This window comes from Taurulus bubalis, assembly GCF_910589615.1.
Source record: "Taurulus bubalis genome assembly, chromosome: 1".
NCBI lineage: Eukaryota > Metazoa > Chordata > Actinopteri > Perciformes > Cottidae > Taurulus > Taurulus bubalis.
The window spans coordinates 2,413,484-2,440,936 of record NC_136589.1 but is presented as its reverse complement, the minus strand read 5'-3'; the positions used below and the strand labels follow the sequence as shown (position 1 = coordinate 2,440,936).

The following is a 27,453-nucleotide window of genomic DNA, read 5'->3' as shown; positions in this document are numbered from 1 at the left end:
CGCCTCAACTCTTGAGACAGCAGAGAAGAAAACAAAGAAAATCATCACCGAAAGAGAAATTAAATTCTGAGGGGGAAAAATCAGTTTTTTTCAATCACAAAAATGTTCCTGCAAACTGTCCATCAAACTGTTTTCCCCACATCACCATCACACGTGAGTAGATTGATCCTCTCCTCTTTGGTCCCGCCTCCGTGACCGTTTGGACCCCCCCCTCACATTGACTCCTCCTCCTCTGGCCTCGGCCCCGCCCCCTTGTTTGCCCCCTTCCACCTGACTAGCCAATGGGACCAGGCGGGCTTGTCCGGGCACGGGATGACTGGAGCCTGGAGCCTGGGGACGGGGGGTAGGGGTGATAGTGGTCTGGACCAGACACCTTGCAGCCAGACCGGCAGCAGCTCAGGGCTGAGAGGACTTAAGAGCTTCGGCTGCACAGGGAAATCCTTTTCTGGCTCCTAGCGGCCAGCTGATGGCTGAGTGAACCTCCTCACAATGGATCTCTACAGGGGGGCCGGGGGGGAAGGGGGCTCCTGAACCCGGGACCCGAGACCCGGGACCTAAGACCTGACCTGACCTGAGACCCGGGACCTGAGACCTGGGACACACACACACACACACACACACACACACACACACACACACACACACACCATGCCAGGCGGGAGGCAGAGGTTTTCGGACCTGGAGCTGCTGGTGGGGATGGAGGACGGGCGCGTGGGCCGGAGCCGAGCCGGGAGCTGCGTGGAGCTGCACGGCGTCAAAGTAAGACTCCTTCGCTCTAGTCAGAGAATACCTAAAAGTCAGAGAATACCTAAAAGTCAGAGAATACCTAAAAGGAATTTCACGGGGAGACACCAAAGTGTGTTTTCACACTTGTTGCATTTCTGAGCGTAGAAATCCCCAAAAGGAACGACACACTCCTTCTGACGGAGGAATGAAAGGATAAACCCTGGTGGGATACTTCCTTTCATTATAGTGGTGGTTTGTTTTGGCCAGGGAGCGTGTGCATTCAAGCCAGTTGCAGATTATGTTGAGTACATAAAAGGCTGGTTAAAATAAATATTATGATATTGATATCACAATGTGGCAAATAGAAGTGAACTGTGCCGTGAACTGTGAGCCGCTGATAAGCGTTGCACAACCCCGGGCCTGCAGCAGTGTGCGTAAGCCGCGTTTCATAACACAATAAAGTCAGCGTAATGTCGGCGTGTTTAGAGGGATCAGTGCAGCCGTTATTACAACCACGCTGCAGTCAGCGGGCCGGAGGAGATCTGTGACGCTGCAGACGGCCTCAGAGCCTGATGGACCACTCTGCTTCCTCTGGTAAGACCAGGTCCTGCAACAAGTCTTTCAAATCAAACCACGTTCTTCTCATCTTATCTCGTTGGGGGATTGGAAATGAGCCCAACCTTCTGTTTAATATGTGACGGTAACGCACCATGAAGGGCCGAGTTTAAGGCCTTCTCTCTTTGAGTTTAACCTTTTGAAAACTTCAAAAATGTCATCCCAAACTAAAAAGGGTGTATCTCTGCAACCACTAGGGCTGTTTGAATAATGTTGGTGTTATAATAAAAGGTACACATGTGAGATGTAGTTCAGATGTGTAAATATCAGTCTATATGTTACTGGTTAAGAGTAAATGAAGATGACACACAGAAAAAAATTAAAAGGTTTCAGGTCCGCCTATAAAAAAAACAAAAACACTTTCAGGATGATTATTTCTTTGAAATGATGCAGCTGTAAGGTCCAACTCTAACCCAAATCATACACAATATGTGAACATTCTCTAACCCAAATTATACACAATATGTGAACATTCTCTAACCCAAATCATAACTCAATATGTGAACATTCTCTAACCCAAATCATAACTCAATATGTGAACATTCTCTAACCCAAATCATAACAATATGTGAACATTCTCTAACCCAAATCATAACTCAATATGTGAACATTCTCTCTGCAAAGGTTGACTTTGATAAAGTGAAGCAGAACAAAGTTAGAGGTTTTAGAACAGAGAACATTTGCATTGGGGCACATTTGTGACATTTTAATTTTCACATGTACCAAACCATATATTTCACTTCTATATTACTTATGGTGTTCAATACATACAACTACAGCAGTTTTGACCTTTTTTTTCATAAAACAAGCTATGATTTACAGTTTTATATAACAACCCCTAGAGGGATTAGATTTGAAAGGCCTTCTCACTTTCTGTTTAAGGCCTTCTCCCCTTGTGTTTGCCCTCAGGGGGTCTGGCCGTGAGGGTCCGGGGGGCGACTGTAAACCAGTGTTTTGGACACACACAGGGAACTGAGCAGGTGTTCTCGCGGTGAAAGGCTGAAACGTGACGCTCATCTGAAGCGTTGAGTTGGAGGCTCGTTCCTGGAAGAGATGCTGGGTTGAGTTGAGCCGCGTGAGGAGAGGCCTGTTTGTGATCAGATCAACTTTCACCGGCTGGGCGGACGTCCAACTCAATGCATTCGTCACCGCGAGGCGAGCGATGCTGCTATCCAGAAGGTTCTGTTCCGTCATCGGATTAAAACGTTATTTATGACTGGAACCCCTCCAAGCTTTCTACCTCTGATGTAAATATTTATGAAGTGATCCGCGTCGTCTTCTGGCTGCATGAGGCCTTCTGACCTTTTGGCCTCTTCCGCCTCTTCAATGGATGAACTGCAGAGCTCCACCTGGCTCTTCCTTGTATTGCCCTACGGTCACATGATGTCTCACCAAAAGTTACTCCTTGCATTTTTTTAAATGTGCCTTCCAAAACAAGTATAAAGCAGAACTAGTGATATTTAAATGGTGAATGGTGGAAATAGTAATTGTTTTTACGGAGAAAAGCCACAGAAATAAGCCACGCCCTCTTTCAGGCGCGAAAAATCGAATGACGCGAATTAACTTAATTAATTAAACTCAAGCGTTGCGAGTGAACGTAGCATTTGTTCGGTCGAGGAAAAGATCCTCGTTTGGGTTCAAATATCTCCGGACTTGAACCAACAACCTCCTGGCTGGAACATCGCTGTTCGTTGGACATACACAATAACAACGACGGAGCGTTGGGTGGCAGCCGGGTACGATGTACAGAATCATGCGGGGAAGGTTTTACCAGGTAGGACCGCGGTAATGCTAATGTGTGTCGTGTTGTGTGCACACACACATCTACATGTAGGGTTACGGGGTGTAAGTGAGGGTCCGTCACGTGACAAACATGTGACAAACATGTCAGAGGAATGCTGCGTCGTGTGGAGGGAGACGCCTCAGAGTCAACCTGAAGAGAGCAGCGGACAAAGATATGGATTTAATCTCATGAATGTAACATTAGGTAATCACTCATGTGCTTACCAGTCATGTCAAAGTCTTGTAATAGCGTGTGGCCTAAAGTAGATGTTTTAGGTACGGCATTACTTTCCCTTCTACGAAGATAAGAGAAGATAAGATAAATAAATACGAGAAGATAAGATAAGACTAGTTATGATATGATAAGAGAAGATAAAATACGATAAGATAAGTTATGATATGATAAGAGAAGATAAGACATGCTAAGCCCGATGTGTCGTAGAACCTGGAAACACGAGGTCTCTGGCTTCACCACATCAACACATTGGAGCAGGTAGAGGATGAAGACCATGACGAAGGTTATGTGACTCAGAGGTCAATGCGTGTGTGCGTGCTTGCGTGTGTGTGTGAGCGTGTGTGTGTGTGTGAGAGTGTGTGTGTGTGTGTGTGTGTGCAGGAATATCGGTCTGTTTGTAGTCAACACAGCCCAGTGATACTATGAGACTCGTGTCTGATGCTACAGCCATAAACGTGCACACACACACACACACACACACACACACACACACACACACACACACACACACACACACACACACACACACGCACACACACACTGAGAGTTCAGAAGCCATGCAGCTCAGTGTATTATTAAAGCTCTCTCCTGACTCTTCCAGGTATATCATTACTGCCTGAAGTCATATTAAATCAGGCCATACTGATGTACTGTATATGTATTTAGACATGTATAGTGCCTGTGTGTATATTATATACCATGTGTGTGTGTGTGTGTGTGTGTGTGTGTGTGTGTGTGTGTGTGTGTGTGTGTGTGTGTGTGTGTGTGAGGGTTCAGGAGGTTAACAATCAAGCTGTATGAAGGTATGCGATTGTTCTCATGTGACTGGTTTAATGCATATATATATATATATATATATATATATATGCGTGTGCGTGCGCGCGTGTCTGTGTGTGTGTGTGTGTGTGTGTGTGTGTGTGCGTGTGTGTGTGTGCGTGTGTGTGAACGTTTCTTGAAGGGATTTTGTACTTTATCTCCTCAATGTGTCCCAGAGTCTTCTAAAAAAGAGAAGTGCAACATCTTAAACATCTTTGGAGAGCTTCAGATCTTCAGGATCAATAACTCTGATGTTCCATTGAGGCTCTTTGTGTGTTTTTAGCATTCAGAGTGAATTGAACGTTTTGGGGTTTTGATTTGGTGAAATCAAAACAACAATAGTTGCCCTGCTGACAATGAAGACCTGCAGTTGACTTTCAGCTTGTTCATCAAGACTTGATGTGGACCTGGACTTCAGGACTTGAGACCTGACTTGGACTTGTCCTTGAAGACCTGAGACCAGGATTGGACTTCCCATTAAGGACTTGAGACTTGCTCTTCACAGACACAAGACTTGGACATGCTTTGACAAGAGGTGAGACTTGATTTTGCAACAATTTAGGATCCATTTCAGACCCAAGGACCGGTCTCCTGATCTACTGGTGTTGTTTACTTGAACTTCTCTCGGCCTCCTCCTCCTCACGGTGGCCCAGCGGCTCTATGAGGCCTCCTAAGACGCCTCCTAAGACGCCTCCTAAGACGCCTCCTTTAGAAGCCACCATCGCAGCTTTGCCTCGTCCAATGACAGCGAGAGCCGGGGGTTCAGCGTCGGGTCGCGTTACGTCTCCTCGGCTGCAGACGGTGGTCGTGACACGGCAGTTTGTGAAGTCTGAGGTGGAATTAAGACTGTAAGAGGAGGGATTATGTCCCGTTGGCCGTGCGTTCCCAGGTTAGAGAGCAGGAGGATCAGGGACAGAAAGAGAGGACGGAGGGAGGTAAGGAAGGAAGGAGAGGATACAAGGAGAACAAGGGGATAAGGTTTCTGATGAGATGGCATCTGGCAGGCCTCCGATAACTTTACCCCCACAGCGAGAGAGGGAGCTCCCTCTGCTGCTGCACCGATGAACTCTGAGTTCAGACACCTTTACTCCCTGAGAGCTGACCTCCTGCCACCACACTGTAAAGCTGCGCTGTCAGATGCTAAGCTAGTGTTGCTAGTACAAGTTTCCTCAAACCGGTAGGACATGACCAAGAGGGTAGAGGTCGCTAGTGACAGACAAGTGATCTATATGTGTGTGTTGGTAGCGTTTCTGCAACTATAGGTCCGCTGACATTACTTAAACATCTCAGCACAAGTAATGTTGTGCAGATGAGAGATCTGCATCTTGAGCGCATGTGTGATGAGCAGACATGGATATTATAACAAGAACCACTTGATTGGTGTTTCTAGCATCCATTTTGCTTCCATTCAAAAATATGTTTGTAGTTGATACATCTCAATGTGTTTTTGTGTCTCTTTGTGATTGTTTTATGTCACTTTGTAGTTGTTTAACCTCTCATTGTAGTTACTTTGTGTCTCTTTGTAGCTACTTTGTTTGTCTTTGTAGTCATTTTGAGCCTCCTTTAAGTTGTTTTGTGTCTCTTTGTAGATGAATTGTGTCCCTTTGTAGTCGATGTTGAGTCTTCGTAGTTTATTTGTGTCTCTTTGTAGTTACTTTGTGTCTCTGTAGTCGCTTTGAGACACTTTTTAGTTGTTTTGTGTCTCTTTGTAGTATTTTTGCACCTTATTGTCGTCGTTTTGTGTTTCTTTGTGGTCATTTTCGGTCTCCTTGAGTGACATGTTGCAGGTGAAGGCCAGGGAGGCCCCTGCAATAATTCATCCATTGCATGCTAACAGGTAACTTTCAAGTGGGTGTCTGCCTGGGGCGCTCCAGATTCAAACGATTGTAAAAATGTCAGTGCTGCTATTTTGAACAGGGTAGTGTCTGAAGAGCGTGTGCATGTGGTCAAACAACACTGTGTTCCTATAGCAACACCAGCAAACACAACTGTTATCCTATCAGCAGAGAGAGAGAGAGAGAGAGAGAGAGAGAGAGAGAGAGAGAGAGACCCTGGGTGCTCTGCAGCGGATGAGCTCGTTCAGATTGTTTCCAGACCGCTAGAGGAGATGGAGGAATAGATTGGGCTTTTACTTTGTTGCTGTAGTGTGTGAGTAATTGTGTGCATGTGTGTGTGTGTGTGTGTGTGTGTGTGTGTGTGTGTGTGTGTGTGTGTAGAAGTGGTGTGCACTCCTAAGCCATCCGTGAAGTGATTTGGTCATTGGGTTGGGTTATTTTTATGGCTTTTTTTCGAGGGCAACCGAGTTCAAAAACATGCGCGGCGTCTATTTTCATGAGTGCATATAGTGTGTGCAGTGAGAGTGCAATAAATAAATAAAATGCACCAACATGTCTGTGAATTCTCTCCATGGGAAGTTCCCCTCAGACGCGAGCAGAAAGATCTCTCTCAGGTTGGAGAGAGAGATTCATCAGTCGGCCTTTACGTGATCTGGCAGAGAAAATTAATCTGACAGAGAAAAAAAATGGGAAGGGTGGATGTTAATATATTTTATTGTGCACAGGAAAATGTGGCAAGAGAGATGGGTTTTTTATTTTTATTTCACAGCAGTTATGTTTTGGAAACACTTCCCTGTTGCTACACTGTACATGATGTTTTCCTTGTAAACACTACAAACTGAACACACTTTGCAATGTTTACCAAACTGAGCTGCTGTGTTATAGTGGCAATGTGTGTGTACCTACCGTACTTGTTTTGTAATGGTTACCTGGCATTATACTCAACATTTATGGCTTTCAGATCCACCTTTCCGGCCCAGAAAGCTAATTTGAGAGAGTTATATTGCTCCAATATTTAGAAAAGTGTTGTATTACCTCCCTCACCGGCTATTTTGTTGGATTGTTGCTATTAGACCCATTTTCTGCATTGTAAACATGATGCTGCATGTTTGTTGGAGGCACACATCATTATTTGAACACGTTAGTTAACGCTAGCTTGCAAGTTGGAGCTTGTTTCTCTCAATGTGTACGGTCACTTTACGCAAGTGTGACCTGAGAAAGTTAACAGCCACCGCTGGCTGACGGCTTTGTTTTGAAACGAGAGCTCAAGAGATGATGGCTAGCATAACTGGCTAGTTAGGACGTTAGCTTGTCCGTGTCCAAGGCTGGTTAGCAAGCCGCCCGCACTCCTCCTGGAAAAGTAGTGTCATCGCGACTTCATGAGGAGTGAAGTCGTGGGCCAGTTAGACCCACTATCCAGCTATTGGTTTCATTTCTGCAACACGTAACATGAAAGAATGGTGAAAATAGCATGGGAGCTAGCTAGTTAGCCAACCAGCCGCTAAATGAGTCAAATTCAACAACTTAATGCTTCATCCACACGCACTTTGTTTGGATACTTCTCCGTAACCAATGTTGCGTTAACGCATAACGTACTTAGCAAACCAGCTACACTATTAAACTATTAGCAACAAGCTAATGTTGTAGCTCGCTGAATAACTTTTCATCATCTCGAATGTGTGTGATATCGATTCTGGCACCCGACAACACAACGAGACTACATTTTTGATGTGTAACTCGGGTCCACTTCTCCGAGGCGATTTGTTTGTCCTCCAGCTAGCATCGTGACTGGGCTGTAAAACGCTCCATTAGCTTTGCATTCTGCGATTGCTTGTTCATTCATTTTAAGATAAAGCTCTTGTTTGCTCAAGAGATTAATAGATCAGCATGTTTGTGAGACGATGAACACTGCGTGGTTTCTGACACCACTTCCGCTTCCTGTCTCATACAGTTTGAGAAAACCAAAATAGCAACCGCCAGTCTCCATCGTGCCAGTGGACTCTCCTCCAGCAGACGCTCTCTATGTCTCGATCAGACAGATAGCGGCTTTGTCGCCTCAGTAGGCATCAGCATGTCCCCGTCAGTCTCAAGGGACTCTGTCAGCTGATATGAGCTGTGTTTTAAAAGCAATGCATCAAGTTGTTTCTCCAAGATAAGCCAGCGGCTCGTTCTAAAAACATTGTAATGAAACTACAACAATGAAATATGGTTAAAGGAACAAAACACATTCAATGCATTCTTCATTGCTCTAGTTATCATAGTTTCAATCTCAACACCACAAAAACTATTCTGCTGTGTCACTTTATGTCCCTGATTTGCAAAAAAAATAGTTTTTGCAAAATATTCCAATGTTGAATAAATTACAAATGCATCACATGTCTGCAAATCACATATTGCGGCATGTCTCCAGTTTTGGAGGAATTAGATAAAAGCGAGCTTTATCTTGCAGAGCACTTCTCTGCAGATAAGACTTCAGATGTGGAGACGCATTGAGAGACCATAGTGGCTCTCCACTATGGAGATGAAGGGCTGCGGTGGGAGGGGCTTATTTCATCAGAGCTATTTTAAGTCCATAGGGCTCGTTATACGATGCCACTGTTTCTCCTCCACAGTAGCAGGAGTTCTGCTATGGCAACACAGACTATAATGACTTATGAGAATGCTTACATTAGCCTCTGAGTGTGTGTGTGTGTGTGTAAGTGTGTAAGTGTGTAAGTGTGCGTGTCCCTTTGCCCCTTTATGGCGCGCTGCCAAGAAACGGCCTTGCATGTCCATTAGTCTCCTCCGTATGACCGTCTTCAAAGAATCACACAAGCTGCCCCCCTCAAAGGAAGACAAATGCACACGAGAAAAATCTGTTGCATGACGTGATATTTCTATTTCCTGTTCAATTTGATCATTAAAATAGAAAGCAAAGTCTACTGTTCTGACTGATTTGGAAACCCGAAGCAGGTGATTCACAAGTACTGTCCACACAATGATTGGCAAATTTTACGGTTAAACTTGGAATCTGTAAGTAAAGCCTTCCCGACTGATTTGGTCACCTTGTCGGGAGATTGTATTTAAATGGAAACGGGCTTATCATCAGCAAATCATGTGACTTCTTTCCCACTGCTGCTTCTTATGCAGCGTTCACACCAAAAACATGACGCACTTTTTTTTTTGCGCGAGTACATGACATACAGAGTCATTGCAAAGACGCAAATGGACGCAAGGAAACGCAAATCATATCATAACGTAAAGTATCGACTGGCATCACAATGTATCATATCATAACGTAAAGTATCGACTGGCATCACAATGTATCATATCATAACGTAAAGTATCGACTGTCATCACAATGTATCATATCATAACGTAAAGTATCGACTGGCATCACAATGTATCATATCATAACGTAAAGTATCGACTGGCATCACAATGTATCATATCATAACGTAAAGTATCGACTGGCATCACAATGTATCATATCATAACGTAAAGTATCGACTGGCATCACAATGTATCATATCATAATGTATGAACTGGAATATGATCACATGTTGAAATATTATAGCTCTGCTCTGTTCTTGATGCTCCGCCTGCTGAATGTTCCTGCTCTTTTTTTGCACAATACATTTCATGTTTTGCTTCACACATTTTGCACCCTATTTTGTGGAAATTTGTTGAACCACATTTTGCCACATTTGAACGGTATTTTAAAGAAACAGCTGCAGGTTTTCATGTAAATCCCGTTTTAGAAGACTGATAAGCTGTGTCTCAGGCTTCGGCATCACTCTCAGTTGAGGACGATGCTTTGTTTCAGTACATTCAGCCATCTTTGGCTTGCGAACACACAGACATGCTAAAAATCCCAGATTACCACGGCAGTCATTGACATATTTCAGCAAAGAATTCTCTCTAAATACCAGGATCTAATTTCCTCAGCCTTGAGTGTGTTGCACAAACTAAATAACTAACCATTCCTCAGTGTGCCACAGCGATAAGGAGAGTGATGTATTATACAAAACCCCACCAGACATTCAAACATGCACACAGCCTGCGCTCCGGCCACCTAGAGTCGGCTCTCAGCTGCTGCTGCCTTCATGCTGTGAAGGGACGCACGACCGAATGTGCAGCGAAAAGAAAAAAAACCTCCACAAGACGATTTACAGCACTCGCGGTTCCACAGAGCGTTTAAAAATAGCAACAGGCGTTCCCTGGAAGCAGAGAGGACGCGTTTCTGTGTGCGACACACACACACACACACACACACACACACACACACACACACACACACACACACACACACACACACACACACACACACATTTTTGTAGAATGTGGATAAGTTAGCATGTAATTACTGGGTTACTGTGTGTGTTCTAATTGTGGCTAGGAAATAAAAAAAAGAAAGAAGAAAAGTTCAACATTGCAATTCTGGTCCAGATCCTGTTTTTTTTCTGGCGCTGTACGGCCAAGACGTGCCTCCTAGTCTCATTAAGACACACACACACACACACACACACACACACACACACACACACACACACACACACACACACACACACCCTGGCCATCTAATAAAACCCAGACCGGGCCTTCCCTGCTCTTCCGGTGAAGCCACAGTGGAACGGGATCCTGAGCGAGCCGCTCCCTGATCTGGGATCAGCGCTTCTCTCTCTGTGCAGTCGTACTTAACTGGAGTATTTTGATGTTACGATACTTTAAACTCGTTGAAATAAAAATACGTTCACGCTTCACAGCCATGCTTGGCTGTTTGTCCGAGTTCGGCGTCCACAAACGATCCTGACCTCCGCTGGAATGCAGACTCGACCTTTGACCCCCGGCGGCGCTGATAGGAGACGGTGGATAGTGACATAGTGACAGGGCTCTGCTGTGTCGACGCCGTGAACGCTGCGCTGACTGACGTGCTCACACACACACACACACACACACACACACACACACACGCACACACACACACACGCGCACACACACACACACGCACACACACGCACACACACACACGCACACACACACACACGCACACACACACACACACACACACACACACACGCACACACACACACGCACACGCACAGAGCTGCCCGACCTCCCAAAAAGTTGCCGTCATCATTCAGAGGTTTTTAAGGAAACAAAAGGCCAACTACACAAATGCTCAGACGAGCTCCGGCACGCCGTCTCCAACTGATCCGCTACATGAAGGTCAACCCGGTGGAGAGTCAGTGCTGGATTCAAAAACACGTCGCTTTGCAAAAACAACTTCCTCATCAAAACCATTTTGCCTTCTGATGCTGAAGCAGTGCAGAAAGTAACCTGCACATATCTATGGAGGTCAAACGCGACTGATTACTGGCCGGGTAAAAGATAATTAGAAGATGACCTCTGTCTGGAAATGTCATTGTTAAGCCGACGGGGTCACCGGGGTTCAGCCCTGCAGGAGAGTAAACCAGTAGTTCCAGGATTGCTTCAGCTGAGAGATGAAGCACGATGCTCAAAACTCATTCCAGGAAGTATGAAGAGAGGACGGAGGGATGAACCGGGCTTTCACTCACTGTTTTACGAGAGTAACTTGCATAGAGAATTTAACCCAATCAGGGTTCTTACGGTCATGGAGAACCTGGAAAAGTCATGGACTTTTAAAATGTCATTTCCAGGCCTGGAAAAGTCCCAAAAGTTTAGTAAAAGTCGTGTAAATGTGTTATATTCATGTGTTCATGTAAATGTGTTATATTCATGTGTTCATGTCGTTCATTTACGCTGAGTTGGAAATAATTAATATGCTTTTAAAAGAAAGACTCAGAATATAAGCAGGCATACATACAGGCATCTATATAAATGTTTATTCTTTTAATCAAACTATTGTCTCATTCATTTGAGTCATTTAAGGTTTACTGTATGCTTTGTGTTCTCATTGTTAGTTTAAATACTACATTTACTCACTTTTTACTGTTTACACCCAGATTTCACTAAATGTTTGAAATGGACATTTGGTTTAAAGTCATGGAAAAGTCCTGAAAACCCATTGGTCAGAATGTGTATGAACCCTGTTAAATAATTTCCTCACTTTATTTCTAAAAGACTGACGATAACACGAGAACATGAGGAAGAGCTTTCTGTCAGAAATCCTACAAACTTGAATTTTGCAATTTTTGTGTGTGAAAAAAACCCTGATTCAGTCCAAAGTTTTACACGATCCAACAACGAAGACGTGATAAACGAGCGCGTCGTCGTGTAGAAAGCCAGAGTTGATTCCTGTCCAGTCTCACTTACAACCTCACGTTATAACCGACATAAATCATCCGATGGGAACGTGCGCTTTGCAGGAATGGTTTGAAGAAGGCGTTTCCATTTAGGGGCAATGTTTTTATTCTACTCGCCCTGAACCTGCCGGGGGTCCGGCTCATGACACATCACAGGAAGGGACAGGTGCATCTGGCTCATTTGCATATTAGAACAGCTTTACTCACACGTCCTCGAGGCGTTTAGACGAGGACCCAAACGTGACATCACTTCCTGTCTGAGATCAACATGCAGGGGAATATCTGCTCCATTTTATACAGATATCAAATATCGCCTCCCTCCTAAAAACTCCCTGTATCGGCCCATTCGCTCACACAGGACCCCTGCTGCTCTCCCATGGAAACCCTGTTGGGTTGAACCCGCTGCTGACACCGGCACGACCGGATAACGTAACCTGTTCCTCTGCATCCTCACACACACACACACACACGCACACACACACACACACACACACACACACGTTTTGACTTCGGGACCAAAACTCGGACGCAAAAGTGATTTATACGTTAAATAATAGTAACATAAATAATATATTATGATAAAAACATACACAAATAGAACAAATAACATAAACAAATATGTATTAACATTCAAAAGATCTAAATGTGTGTGTTTTGTATGTTAAAGTAAACCTTCCAGGTCAGCCACACACTGCTGCATGTGTGACATCCAGTCAGTTCAATACAGTCACAACAACAACAACAACAACAACAACAACAACGATGAAGCACACAGGCTCCACTAGCATCCCTCAGTCCGCAGGGAGACTGTGCTAATCAGATTAGCAGCAGGGTTAGAGGGTCTGGAAGGTGGAGGAGGGGTCCGTGTGTGTGTGTGTGTGTGTGTGTGTGTGTGTGTGTGTGTGTGTGTGTGTGTGTGTGTGAATAACAAGAGAGCAGATGTAGCCGGCCAGCAGCAGGGCTCAGACCGTCTGTTTCTCTGACTTCTGTCTCGGTGTCTCTCGCCTGTCTGGACTTCACAGGTTTCACAAACTGTCGGACAAGTGGCGACTTAAAGGGTCGCAACCCAATGACCTACTTTTCCTTTTCCCTCTTCCCTCCAGCCGTGGACATAGTTTAGATTTGTATCTGCGAAGAATTTGAGAAATCTGTCTCTGGGATGTCTCTCCCCCCCAAATACCACAGAGGTGAATAGAATTTCATTAGCTGTGCTCACGGCTAACTAAGCAAATAGTACAAATAGCCGCTGCAGTTCCTCAAATGGCCACTGGAGGCTTGAGTCAATCCTCATAGACCTCGATGTTAAAAAGCCGAAATAAACATGTTTACAGCCCGGTACAACGAAACGGGTTTGATATCGTACGAGCTGTGAATTACTGTACAAATGACCCGTTTAATTAACTTCGGCACGATTGAGGGCGGGGCGTCGTCTCAGGACGTTAGACGCTCTTCATACAGTCTAAACCTGATCCCTTTATTTTGTATTTATTTGTGTTAATTGGTCCTTCCAGTTGAGGACATCATTCTGGCAGAAACACAGTCGCACATTCAGCTCGTTTTTCAAGAAACGTCTCAGTTAATTACAGAAAAAGTCACATAACTTTGGTTCCTCCTTCAAGCCGACAGGATGACGGCTCACACAACCGGCTTCAAGCCACACGACTGTAATCAACGAGCCTCCACAGGAGATCCAGAAGAATGAAACTTTCCCACTTTGGCTGCAAACAAACAAACAAAGCAAACAGAAGGTTTAGACGTTTCTAACTAGCGGCACGTCATCGGGTTCAGAAAACAAGACCGAAAGCACCGGAGCCCAGACCAGAGCCCAGACCGGAGCCCAGACCAGAGCCCAGACCGGAGCCCAGACCAGAGCCCAGACCAGAGCCCAGACCGGAGCCCAGACCGGAGCCCAGACCGGAGCCCAGACCGGAGCCCAGACCAGAGCCCAGACCGGAGCCCAGACCGGAGCCCAGACCGGTGCCCAGACCGGTGGCCAGCAAACCCACAGTTTCCATCTCCAACACAATGTTGTGGACACGTCCTCCTCCACCTGAGCCGCTCCCTCTCACCGCAGCCCTTTGTCTCCACGGCCTGATCCGCCGCAGTGTTTGGACAAGCTGGCGGAGACGGAGACTCTCTGGCTGGAGGAGAGCGATGCAAAAAGATGTAATCCTTCTTCTCGTTGTGAGTAAACGCCCCGTGATGTTTGTCTGTGAGGGTTTGAAGGAGTAAACGAGGAGGGCGATGGACTCGAGTGAAGACGACAAGCAGAGGGCTCCTCTCAATGTGAGCCGCTCACTGGGCTTTGCACATTACATTTAGCTGACGCTTTTATCCAAAGCGACTTACAATAAGAGCATTCAACCATGAGGACAAACTCAAGAAAGCACAATTTATTCAATGAAGTTAAACTACAAAGTGCTATCAGTAAGAGACATTAAAGTACTACAATCTACCTTCGGTCAGAGTCCCCGTTAGCTCCCCGCTGTAGCCGGCTGGGGCTCCTGCTAGCGCTGCGTCACTTCCCCGCTAACTTCCGCAAGCTCTCCGTTAACTTCTGCTAGCTCCCCGAAAACCACCGAAGGTAGCGGGACCAGGCTCGACACACGACTTGGGCAGAGGGGTCGCGGGCAGTAGCAGCAGCAGCGCTAGCTAGCAGCTTGTTGCTAATGTTCATGCAGGAAGTGTCTCTAAAAGAGAACTTTTCAGACTGGTAGAAATGTCTTGGGTAACGCAGGAAAGCGCGTTCCTGAGGTCTAGTAAAGTAGTGTAGTTACCAATGTGTTGAGTGTAATGCGTTACTTTACTTCATTACCTATAAAAGTAATATCGTTACTGTAATCCGTTACCTTGTAACTCGTTACCCCAACACTGTGAATCAAACATATGGATGTATTTGTCAAGTAGCTGCTTCAGGTCTAGACTGCTGGGGGACATCTTAGGATACACTGAGCTCCTCTCTCCTGGACGAATTCATGTTTCTTCAATGCACATCACTAACTCTTCTTCTTCCCCGGAGCCTCTGTGCTTCCTCGCCTCTCATCCAGCAATCAAAGCACTGATGCACTTTGATTCGTAAAATTCCACAAAATTATTCCGTATTTCATAATCACGAACGAGGAAATATAAATAACGTTAAAAAGCTCACACAAAACGGCGCTTCAAAGATTTATTCCCAAACCTCATTTCCCATAAAGATGGAACTCTGTTCAGAAGAGACGCATCGAGCGGATATTGACACGTGTTGCTGGACAAATATATATTTCACAACATATCGCATGTATGAAAATACAGGGATGCTTATTTATGCTTTGACATGTTGGGGGTCTTGCTTGCTGTCTGCGCTCGGCGGAGGGAAAGCCGTGGCTCGTGTCGTCTGAGCCGAACGCCGCTGATGGAGGCGAGAGGACGTCACTACGCACACACACTCGTAACGCGTCAGCATGGAGAGCTAAACGCCTCCAACAAACTTATTTCACACCCACTTGTCATCTTTTCCAGAATGTGTAGCGCCGTGCCTCGAACAGGGAAACAGTGGTTCTTTATTTTTGGCAGACGACGTGGAAGTCTGGCTTTTTAAAGCAGCGGCGGCGGCGAGGTGGTGGAGGTGGTGGAGGCTGTTTTGGGTCACGGCGACGCCCCGTCTGCCTGAGGCTCCTCCCTCATCCGTCACCCGGCCGACTACGCGGCATCGAACGCCCGCACGTGTGTGTTTGTTTTCAACGCAGGGAGGGAGGGAAGGGACTTTAAATAGATATACGGCTATGTGTGTGTGTGTGTGTGTGTGTGTGAAGGTGCATGTGTTTACAGTGTAAAGCGCAACCCTGCGCAGACAAGATGAAAGCCCAGATCTCTGGACTCTCTCTCTCTCGGCCTTCAGGGTCAGTCCTCTCCCCGGCTTCAGCTTCTCGATGGCCGTGGCTCTCCAGGCGTGACCGAGACATTCCCTTACAGACACACTTAAAAGGAAATGTCAGACGGTATTCACGTGAACACGTATTCATTCTCTGTCTTTCCATTTGAAGGTGTGTGTGTGTGTGTGTGTGTGTGTGTGTGTGTGTGGGCTTCCCATTCCCCTCTGCCGGCTCGGTTAACCGTCTGACAGCGATGATGTGTGTGTGAGTGTGTGTGTGTGTTTTTTTGGGCTGAATAAACTTATTGTGGAGAGACGTGTTGATTTTTTTTCTTCCATGGACACCAAAAAGAAAAGTAAGCAAGTGCTTTGTTTAGTCGCAACCCGGCGCAGCGGCAGTCGTGGTCAACCGGCGGCGTTTCCAACCGCATCGCTGACACACCCTCGCTTTAATCTCTCTCTCTCTCTCTCTCTGCTCCGGGTCCCTCAGACGAAGGGACTCCTCTCGACAAAGAGCCCGGAAGCCAAAGCAGTCGTTTAACCCTGAACCTGCAGGTTTGTGCTGCTGAAGTTCAAGAACGCGTGACTTTGATGACAGGGCGCTTTTTAGTCGCAGAGAGAAAGAATGTTGCTCAGCGGTCCTCCAGACAGACGTGTTCCCCGTGAGCTGATCAAAGGAGATGGCCGAGCGCTATCAAGGCTATCGAGAACCTTATCGGCCCGTCAGGCCGCTCCTCAGGACGGGATAAGACGGGACAGGCATACCTCTGGGTTTGTTGTGCAGAGGAGATAGTGGCCCTCTCTGGGCTGCTGTGGGAAATAATTCTGTTAAAAGATTTGGCCCATTTTGACTGACAGATAATCTGTGGCTCTGCAAAAAAAAGGTTTCGCTTTTTTTGAAAAAAAAAAACAACTACGTAAAATAAGTTGAATGTTAATGTGTCATATCAGCCTCAAATCACGTTTGCAGAAACTCACAATTCTGCGTGGTAAAGGATTGTTAGCCAACAAAACTACTTTGTAGAAAACCATCACTTGTGTTTATGTTATAACATAACAATGTAACCAACATAACGTAACGTAACAACGTAACATAACACAATGTAACATATTACAATGTAACAACGTAACATAACACAATGTAACATAACACAATGTAACATAACACAATGCAACAACGTAACATAACACAATGTAGCAACGTAACATAACACAATGTAACATAACATAATGTAACAATGCAACATAACACAATGTAACAACGTAACATAACACAATGTAACAACGCAACATAACACAATGTAACATAACATAATGTAACAACGTAACATAACACAATGTATCATAACACAATGTAAAATAATACAGTGTAACAATGTAACATAACACAATGTAACAATGTAGCATAACACAATGTAACATAACACAATGTAACAACGTAACATAACACAATGTAACAACGTAACATAACACAATGTAACATAACACAATGTAACAGAGTAATACAACGTAACACAACGTAACATAACACAATGTAACAACGTAACATAACACAATGTAAAATAACATAAAACAATGCAACATAACACAACGTAACACAACACAATGTAACATAATACAATGTAACAACGTAACATAACACAATGTAACATACCACAATGTAACATGACACAATGTAACAACGTAGCATAACACAATGTAACAACGTAACATAACACAATGTAACAACACAATGTAACATAACACAATTTAACAACGTAGCATAACACAATGTAACAACGTAACATAACACAATGTCACATAACACAATGTAACAGCGTAACATAACGTAACGTAACATAACACAATGTGAAATAACGCAACACAACGTAACACAACGTAGCATAACACAACGTAACACAGCATAACATAACACAACTTAACAATGCAACGTAACAACGTAACATAGTGTAACACAACGTAACATAACGTAACACAACGCAACATAACACAACGCAACATAACACAACGTAACATAACACAACGTAACGTAACACAACGTAACGTAACACAACGTAACAACGTAACGTAACAACGTAACAACGTAACGTAACAACGTAACGTAACAACGTAACGTAACAACGTAACGTAACAACGTAACATAACACAATTTAACGTAGCACAATGTAACGTAACACAATGTAACATAGCACAACGTAGCATAACACAACGTAACACAACACAACGTAACATAACACAGTGTAACAACGTAACATAACACAATGTAACATAACACAATGTAGCAACGTAACATAACACAATGTAACATAACACAATGTAACAACATAACACAATGTAACATAACACAATGTAACAACGCAACATAGCACAATGTAACATAACACAATGTAAAAGCGTAACAAAACGTAACATAATGTAACACTACGTAACATAACACAACGTAACAACACAATGTAACAGCGCAACATAACGTAACATAACGAAACAAAACGTAACATAACACAACGTAGCAACGTAGCACAACACAATGTAACAACATAACACAACACAATGTAACATAACACAATGTAACAGCGTAACATAACGTAACGTAACATAACGTAACATAACGTAGCACAATGTAAAATAACGCAACACAACGTAACATGACACAACGTAACATAACACAACGTAACAACGTAACATAGTGTAACACAACATAACGTAACACAACATAACGTAACACAACGCAACATAACACAATGTAACGTAACACAACGTAACATAACACAACGTAACATAACGTAACGTAACAACATAGCATAACAACGTAACAACGTAACACAACGTAACACAACGCAACATGACACAATGTAATGTAGCACAACGTAGCATAACACAATGTAACATAGCACAACGTAGCATAACACAACGTAACATAACACAACGTAACAAAACACAACGTAACATAACACAGTGTAACAACGTAACGTAACACAATGTAACATAACACAATGTAACATAATGTAACATAACACAATGTAACATAACACAACGTAACGCAACAACGTAACATAACACAACATAACATGACACAACATGACACAACGTAGCGTAACAATGTAACATAACGTAACACAACACAACATAATGTAACACAACGTAACATAACGCAACACAACGTAACAACGTAACACAACGCAACATAACACAATGTAGCGTAACACAATGTAACATAACACAATGTAACACAACACAATGTAACATAACACAATGTAACAGCGTAACATAACGTAACGTAACATAACGTAACATAACGTAACACAACGTAGCATAACACAACGTAACATAACACAACGTAACATAACAACGCAACATAATGTAACACAACGTAACACAATGTAACAACGTAACATAACGTAGCACAACGTAGCAATGTAGCGTAACATAGCACAACGTAACATCACACAATGTAACATAACACAACGTAATGTAACAACGTAACATAACGTAACATAACGTAACTCAACGTAACAATGTAACGTAACATAGCACAGCGTAACATAACACAATGTAACATAACACAACGTAATGTAACACTGTAACATAACGTAGCACAGCGTAACGTAACACAACCTAACAACCAAACGTAAGAATGTAAGGCTACGTTGTTACGTTAGATGTATGGTAACAACTTAACGTAACATAAAAATTCTAACTTAACAACGCAACGTAACAACATAACGTAACAATTCTAACGTAATAACATGACGTAACAATTCTAACTAATGTAAGGTCACGTAACAACATAACTAGTGTGAATAAGCAACAATATCCCTAAGCAGACTTTCTCATGTAAAGCTGTCAGCGTTAAGTCAAAGTTGACTTTTGGTTTCACGGACAGCGGTCTCCTGGGTGAAAGTCTTCATTTGTTTGACCCCTGTTTGTTTGACGCCCTTGCCAGACGTTCTCACTTCTTATTCTCGTTATCAAACCACGTAATGTTCGATAACGGTTGCTCGATGTATTACGTCACCCGAAACATTCAACGTGTCCGATATTTGCAGAACCTTTTTTTTCTTTGCCGACTGGCTGCTGCTTCTAATAATCAATCAACTTCCGGGAACCTCTACTACATTTAAATCCTAACTGCCGAAACCAACGAACTCTGAGATTTAATCCCAAATGCTGGAACTCAGTTTGCAAGGTCAACAAATGAGTGCAGCTGTGATGGAGGCGTGTTCTTCTCAGACCTTTAGAGTAAACACTCCAACCCACCGGGCTCCTACAGTAAAGGATACTGTAGCCGCGGCCGTACGGCCCATGTGTCATGCGTCCTTCATGCAGAAAAAAAAATAGTGAGGACATTCCTCCTCATCAGCCGTGTTGTTCTTGGCCCTGGGAGGACATTCTTACACCTGGACCTGCAAACCGCCATCCTGTCGCTCACGAACAGGCAGCTTCTGTATGGCACTGAAGAGACAGGAAAAACACACACACACACACACACACACACACACACACACACACACACATACACACACACACACACACACACACACACACACACACACACACACACACACACACACACACACACACACACAGACACAGGCACGCTTTCAGGTACATGATTTGTGTCAAGACCTGCGGATTAGGACACGAGGCGACAGGAGTCAGCTCTGCCTTCAAAATAAAAGAGGCAAACAAATGAGCGGAGTGCATAAATCATAATGCACATTTATTACACTGATAAAATAAAACAGAGTAGACAAACTCCTGAAGACAGCTCAGCTAATTTCACAGGTAAAGATCATGTTTACCTCAGACATAGTCAGCGGACTAAAAAATAAACTGGAGCATCAAACTTCTACAGAACACATGAAAACCCTTCAAAATAAATGAGGAACCAATCCCCTTTTTGGTGTAAATCAACATGTAGAATGACAATTGTGGTAAATATGAATATATATTATACTAATAATCTTAATAAGATTAATAAAAAACACGGATAACGGTCCACAAAAACTAAAATCACCAATTCTAGCTGTGTTTGCATAGAAAAAGAGCTTAATCTAACATTCATTTCCTCAAGCTACATGAATCTTAGTTCTTAAAAGGCACCAATGACCATTAATAAAGTATAAAAATAAAGGTTTGCATACACTAGTCAAGTTATAAGAAATACAAATATTGCAAATAAAAAAACCCTGACTGGATATAAATGGACAAAATGCAATATGTAAAGTAGATAACTAAACTGCATGTAACACCGGAGGTTCCCTCTTTGTAGTTTAAACAACTCCTTTAGCTTCCCTTTAGTTTCCCTTTAGCTCCACTTTAACCCATAAGGACCCTCAATGCCGGTGTCACACGTCCTTTAAATGTTCTGGAAAGTTCATAAACAGCTTTATCCTTGATTATAACGCCATAAAGTGACACCTACTGAACACCTTGGTGGGTCATGTGACAGGTCATGTCATGTTGTGTCACCATAACAACCTTTCCAAGATGGCTGCTCCAGGTTGTGACAGATCTGAATGAAATGCTAAAAATGCTAAAAGTAATATTCGCCCATTTAAGAATTATAAAGCTTAATCAACATGTCCTTTAATGTATTGAACCTGCTGTTAGCACACTTCTTGAAGAAACCGATACCAAACAAATTAGATAAAAATCGTTGTGACACATACGTCACATCGGGAATTTAACCTAAACATGTAAAAATAAAAACGGTGTGACACATATGCACAAAAAAATGATTATGATCTGATCAGTTAATTTGGCTGATTCAATGATATTTAGCTCACATATTTTATATTGTTCAATCCATATATATTCCGCATATTAAAACAAATGTAAACCCAAAAATCATGTTATAATTATGTAATTATTAATACAAAAAAATGTTGTTTTACCATTAACGCCCAATGTGGCAAAACAATGTCAGAAATGTGTTCTATGTGTTCTAATCAGTCTGTATTATGTCCCTCATCATGTTCCTTGAAGGAGAAATGGGTCCAGGTTCTTATGGGTTAAACACGGTTTTATTTTGAAAAGCAAGAGCGGAAGTGTGTGTGTTTCATCCCCCGCTAAATTCCAACATTGGAGTAAACCGAGGCAAAGCGGAGCCGCGGCGCTCAGACTCAGTGGAGACCCGCAGAGAGAGGAGCGCGCACGGGCATCACCTCCTCTTCCTCCTCTTCCTCCTCTCCATCATGGCTTCTCCTCGGGCTCGCGCCCTTCTCTCCGCCGGGTAGAACTTTTGGACTTATTCGCGCTCGTACCATGGGAATTAACCGTCCGCGCGCGCGGCCCCGTGGATCTATCCGCTCCTAATGGCCAGCATGTCTCCGCAGCAGGGGACTATGGGGCAGAACCGGTCCGACTCTCTGACGGGGGACAGCAAAAAGGTACGCGCTGATTGGAGCGCGCGCACGGGTCTGCGTCTTTACGCACTGATGTGCCCGGTGCGCGCATCCAGGATCAAAGGGGGGATTTAAATTGGCGTGTGAAGCTGATATTTGCTCAAGAGTCTAAAGCACAAATAGAGATGTTGCTCTCTGAAGTCTCAGATTTGAATTGCTTTTGAATTTGTAGTTATTTTTCTTGATATTCTTGTAATTCTGCAGTTGTTTGGCGCCTAATAACGATGAGAGTCTGCACGCGCCTACTTTAAAAAACAGTCGGTACTTCAAACGTTTGCTTTGTTTCACCAGACTGCGTTTGGTTTATCTGGTGAGTGACGTGAAGAGCGCAGTGTTTTAAGAAAGAAACAGCAGAGATATATATTTATATTTGTATTAATAATGTCAGCAAATCCCGACGTGATTAAACAACTTTTTAAACAATAAAACGGCCAAAAGGAACCTTCCCATCGGGCTGCTGGAGGTCCACTTGGTGCTAACCATATGACCGATATGTTCATCAGACTGACCGGAGTCACTCAGCGCGCAGGCGCACACAGATTAATAAATCCTGCACTTCATGTCTCCTCGTTATTCTTCAATTCAAAACAAACACACCGTTTAATATCTGAGTCTTGATCTCCAGTGACCGCCGTTGTCTCTGTTGGTCGCGGTAGCGTTCGAAGCCCCGTGTTGGTTCTCACTCTGCGGAGAGCAGACTCTCCAGCAGCTGCTCGCTTCAGTCCTTTAGGGAACAGCGCCCCCAATCAGCGCGTGGTCAAAAGGTGCAACCGCACCCTCCAGCAGGCGGAATGAGTTTATACCTGGTTCAGATGATTCATACGACGGCGCTGCATGAAAATATTAAGCAGAAGGAAAACAGAAGGAACTGCACATATTTATACACATCATATGCCTTGATTTATATATTTGTGTTGATGCTTCATGCATCTATTTATGTAGTTGCAGCATTGGTTATGTGTATTATTGAGTATTTATGATGGGAGGTACTTGTTTTCCCTGGTATGATATTATTTAAACATCATTATCATCTTTATACACTTAAAAAATATGTGGACTGATGCACTATTGGTGCAAACATTTACCGTACAGTGTGTTTCCATACTAGCATTTCATATATGCGACAGGTGTGGTAGGTCACCTGTGTGTGTGTGTGTGTGTGTGTGTGTGTGTGTGTGTGTGTGTGTGTGTGTGTGTGTGTGTGTGTGGTGTGTGTGTGTGTGAGCAAAGTAACCAACACAGACTTTCAGTCTCAGTGTGTAAACTCAGATCAACATCAGAGACTTTACGATGACTGTACGTCGTCTGTTGGCATCAGAATGCAGTTACTCGTGTTTTCACAATGTTTTTCAGCTTCGGGGCTCAAGAAGACACTAATGTTGTGACTGTAGCCCTTCTTCTTCTTCTTCTTCTTCTTCTTCTTCTTCTTCTTCTTCTTCTTCTTCTTCTTCTTCTTCTTCTTCTTCTTGTCGCTGCACTTTGGCTTTAGGAGAGTTTAGTCGGTGAGAAATGAGGAGAAAGCAGAGCTCTGCTTCATCAGAGTGAATATGTTTAATCTGGGTTGCTAGTTCCTGCAGGCGGTCGGCTTCACTCGAAGGCATCGGGGCTCCATGTCTTTCTCCGTGTTGTGTCTTCATGTTCCCTTTCAGTCACCTCACACCTTCAGCTCACCAACGCTACTGCACCTTCAGCTCCCGTTCAGGAGGCGAGCTCAACAGAAGCCCGTTAAAGAACTCTAAACCTGACTTTAATCTGTTTTCATAACTCTATTCCTCACATGGACTAACGTAAACCTGACTTTAATCTGTTTTCATAACTCTATTCCTCACATGGACTAACATAAACCTGACTTTAATCTGTTTTCATAACTCTATTCCTCACATGGACTAACATAAACCTGACTTTAGTATGTTTTCATAACTCTATTCCTCACATGGACTAACATAAACCTGACTTTAGTATGTTTTCATAACTCTATTCCTCACATGGACTAACATAAACCTGACTTTAGTATGTTTTCATAACTCTATTCCTCACATGGACTATCATAAACCTGACTTTAATATGTTTTCATAACTCTATTCCTTACATGGACTAACATAAACCTGACTTTAATCTGTTTTAATAACTCTATTCCTCACATGGACTAACATAAACCTGACTTTAGTATGTTTTCATAACTCTATTCTTCACATGGACTAACGTAAACCTGACTTTAGTATGTTTTCATAACTCTATTCCTCACATGGACTAACGTAAACCTGACTTTAGTATGTTTTCATAACTCTATTCCTCACATGGACTAACATAAACCTGACTTTAGTATGTTTTCATAACTCTATTCCTCACATGGACTAACATAAACCTGACTTTAGTATGTTTTCATAACTCTATTCCTCACATGGACTAACATAAACCTGACTTTAATATGTTTTCATAACTCTATTCCTCACATGGACTAACATAAACCTGACTTTAGTATGTTTTCATAACTCTATTCCTCACATGGACTAACATAAACCTGACTTTAGTATGTTTTCATAACTCTATTCCTCACATGGACTAACATAAACCTGACTTTAGTATGTTTTCATAACTCTATTCCTCACATGGACTAACATAAACCTGACTTTAGTATGTTTTCATAACTCTATTCCTCACATGGACTAACATAAACCTGACTTTAGTATGTTTTCATAACTCTATTCCTCACATGGACTAACATAAACCTGACTTTAATATGTTTTCATAACTCTATTCCTCACATGGACTAACGTAAACCTGACTTTAATATGTTTTCATAACTCTATTCCTCACATGGACTAACATAAACCTGACTTTAGTATGTTTTCATAACTCTATTCCTCACATGGACTAACATAAACCTGACTTTAGTATGTTTTCATAACTCTATTCCTCACATGGACTAACGTAAACCTGACTTTAGTATGTTTTCATAACTCTATTCCTCACATGGACTAACGTAAACCTGACTTTAGTATGTTTTCATAACTCTATTCCTCACATGGACTAACGTAAACCTGACTTTAATATGTTTTCATAACTCTATTCCTCACATGGACTAGCATAAACCTGACTTTAGTATGTTTTCATAACTCTATTCCTCACATGGACTAGCATAAACCTGACTTTAGTATGTTTTCATAACTCTATTCCTCACATGGACTAACGTAAACCTGACTTTAATATGTTTTCATAACTCTATTCCTCACATGGACTAGCATAAACCTGACTTTAGTATGTTTTCATAACTCTATTCCTCACATGGACTAACATAAACCTGACTTTAGGAATGTTAGCAGAAGTCTAGGTGAGCTTCAGGAGGCGACGGCCTCGTTCCTTTCTGTCGCCATAGGTTCGTTTCCCCCACCAGACTGCAGTAAAGGTTTCGGGCTCACGGGGTTTTGGTATGTCGTAAATAGATTATATTCTTGAATTGGAATATCTGGCGGCTGCAGGGATCCTGTGGTGCTTCTGTGATCCTCGTCTCAGAGAGGAGAGACGAGGATCACATGGATCCAGTTTCTCTCTGTCAGTCGACTTCTTTATCCATTTCACTCTCTTCCTCTTATCCTTCTCTACAGCTGTCACTTCTCCTTTTCTTTCAGACAACATCCTCCTGTGTCTCTTAGAGCCTCACACACACACACACACACACACACACACACACACACACACACACACACACACACACACACACACACACACAGCCAACAAGCATCCGAAAGCATTTGTGCTCTGCAACCGTGCAAACCCTAAAAAATGATATCACCACCACCTGTATTGACCCACCTCTCTCTCTCTCTCGCTCTCTCTCTCTCTCTTTCTCTCTGTGTCTCTCTGTGTCTCTCTCTCTCTCTCTCTCTCTCTCTCTCTCTCTCTCTGTGTGTCTCTCTCTCTCTCTCTCTCTATGTGTCTATCTCTCTCTCTCTCTCTCTCTCTCTCTCTCTCTCTCTCTAGAAGATGAAGACTTTGGCCCAGAGGCGACAGTCTGCTCCCTCGCTGGTCATCAGCAAAGCACTCACCAGATCGAGAAGCACGTCCAGGTACGAGCTCACACACACACACACACACACACACACACACACACACACACACACACACACGTTATTGTCGTTGTGCAACAAAGACGACATGGAGTTGCAGCACAAGTAACAAATGGTTGATGCTCTTCATCATGTTGATGCATGCTCTTCATCATGGTAGATGCATGCTCTTCATCATGTTGATGCATGCTCTTCATCATGTTGATGCATGCTCTTCATCATGTTGATGCATGCTCTTCATCATGTTGATGCATGCTCTTCATCGTGGTTGATGCATGCTCTTCATCATGTTGATGCATGCTCTTCATCATGGTTGATGCATGCTCTTCATCATGTTGATGCATGCTCTTCATCATGTTGATGCATGCTCTTCATCATGGTTGATGCATGCTCTTCATCGTGGTTGATGCATGCTCTTCATCGTGGTTGATGCATGCTCTTCATCATGGTTGATGCATGCTCTTCATCATGGTTGATGCATGCTCTTCATCATGTTGATGCATGCTCTTCATCATGTTGATGCATGCTCTTCATCATGGTTGATGCATGCTCTTCATCATGTTGATGCATGCTCTTCATCATGTTGATGCATGCTCTTCATCGTGGTTGATGCATGCTCTTCATCATGTTGATGCATGCTCTTCATCATGGTTGATGCATGCTCTTCATCATGTTGATGCATGCTCTTCATCGTGTTGATGCATGCTCTTCATCGTGGTTGATGCATGCTCTTCATCATGGTTGATGCATGCTCTTCATCATGGTTGATGCATGCTCTTCATCATAGTTGATGCATGCTCTTCATCATGGTTGATGCATGCTCTTCATCATGTTGATGCATGCTCTTCATC

The 27,453-nt window shown here is 43.3% G+C and overlaps 1 protein-coding gene across 1 annotated transcript in view; it reads left to right on the top strand.

Moving 5' to 3' along the window:
• Positions 1-648: 648 nt before the first annotated feature.
• arhgap20 (Rho GTPase activating protein 20) overlaps positions 649-27,453 on the top strand; it is a gene marked incomplete at its 5' end in the record, with an annotated part of 64,065 nt that continues 37,260 nt past the window's right edge. The window contains 2 exons of the mRNA XM_079217850.1: positions 649-759; positions 26,517-26,602. Coding sequence (XP_079073976.1) covers positions 649-759; positions 26,517-26,602 — 197 coding nt within the window. The remainder of the gene's footprint in view (positions 760-26,516; positions 26,603-27,453) is intronic.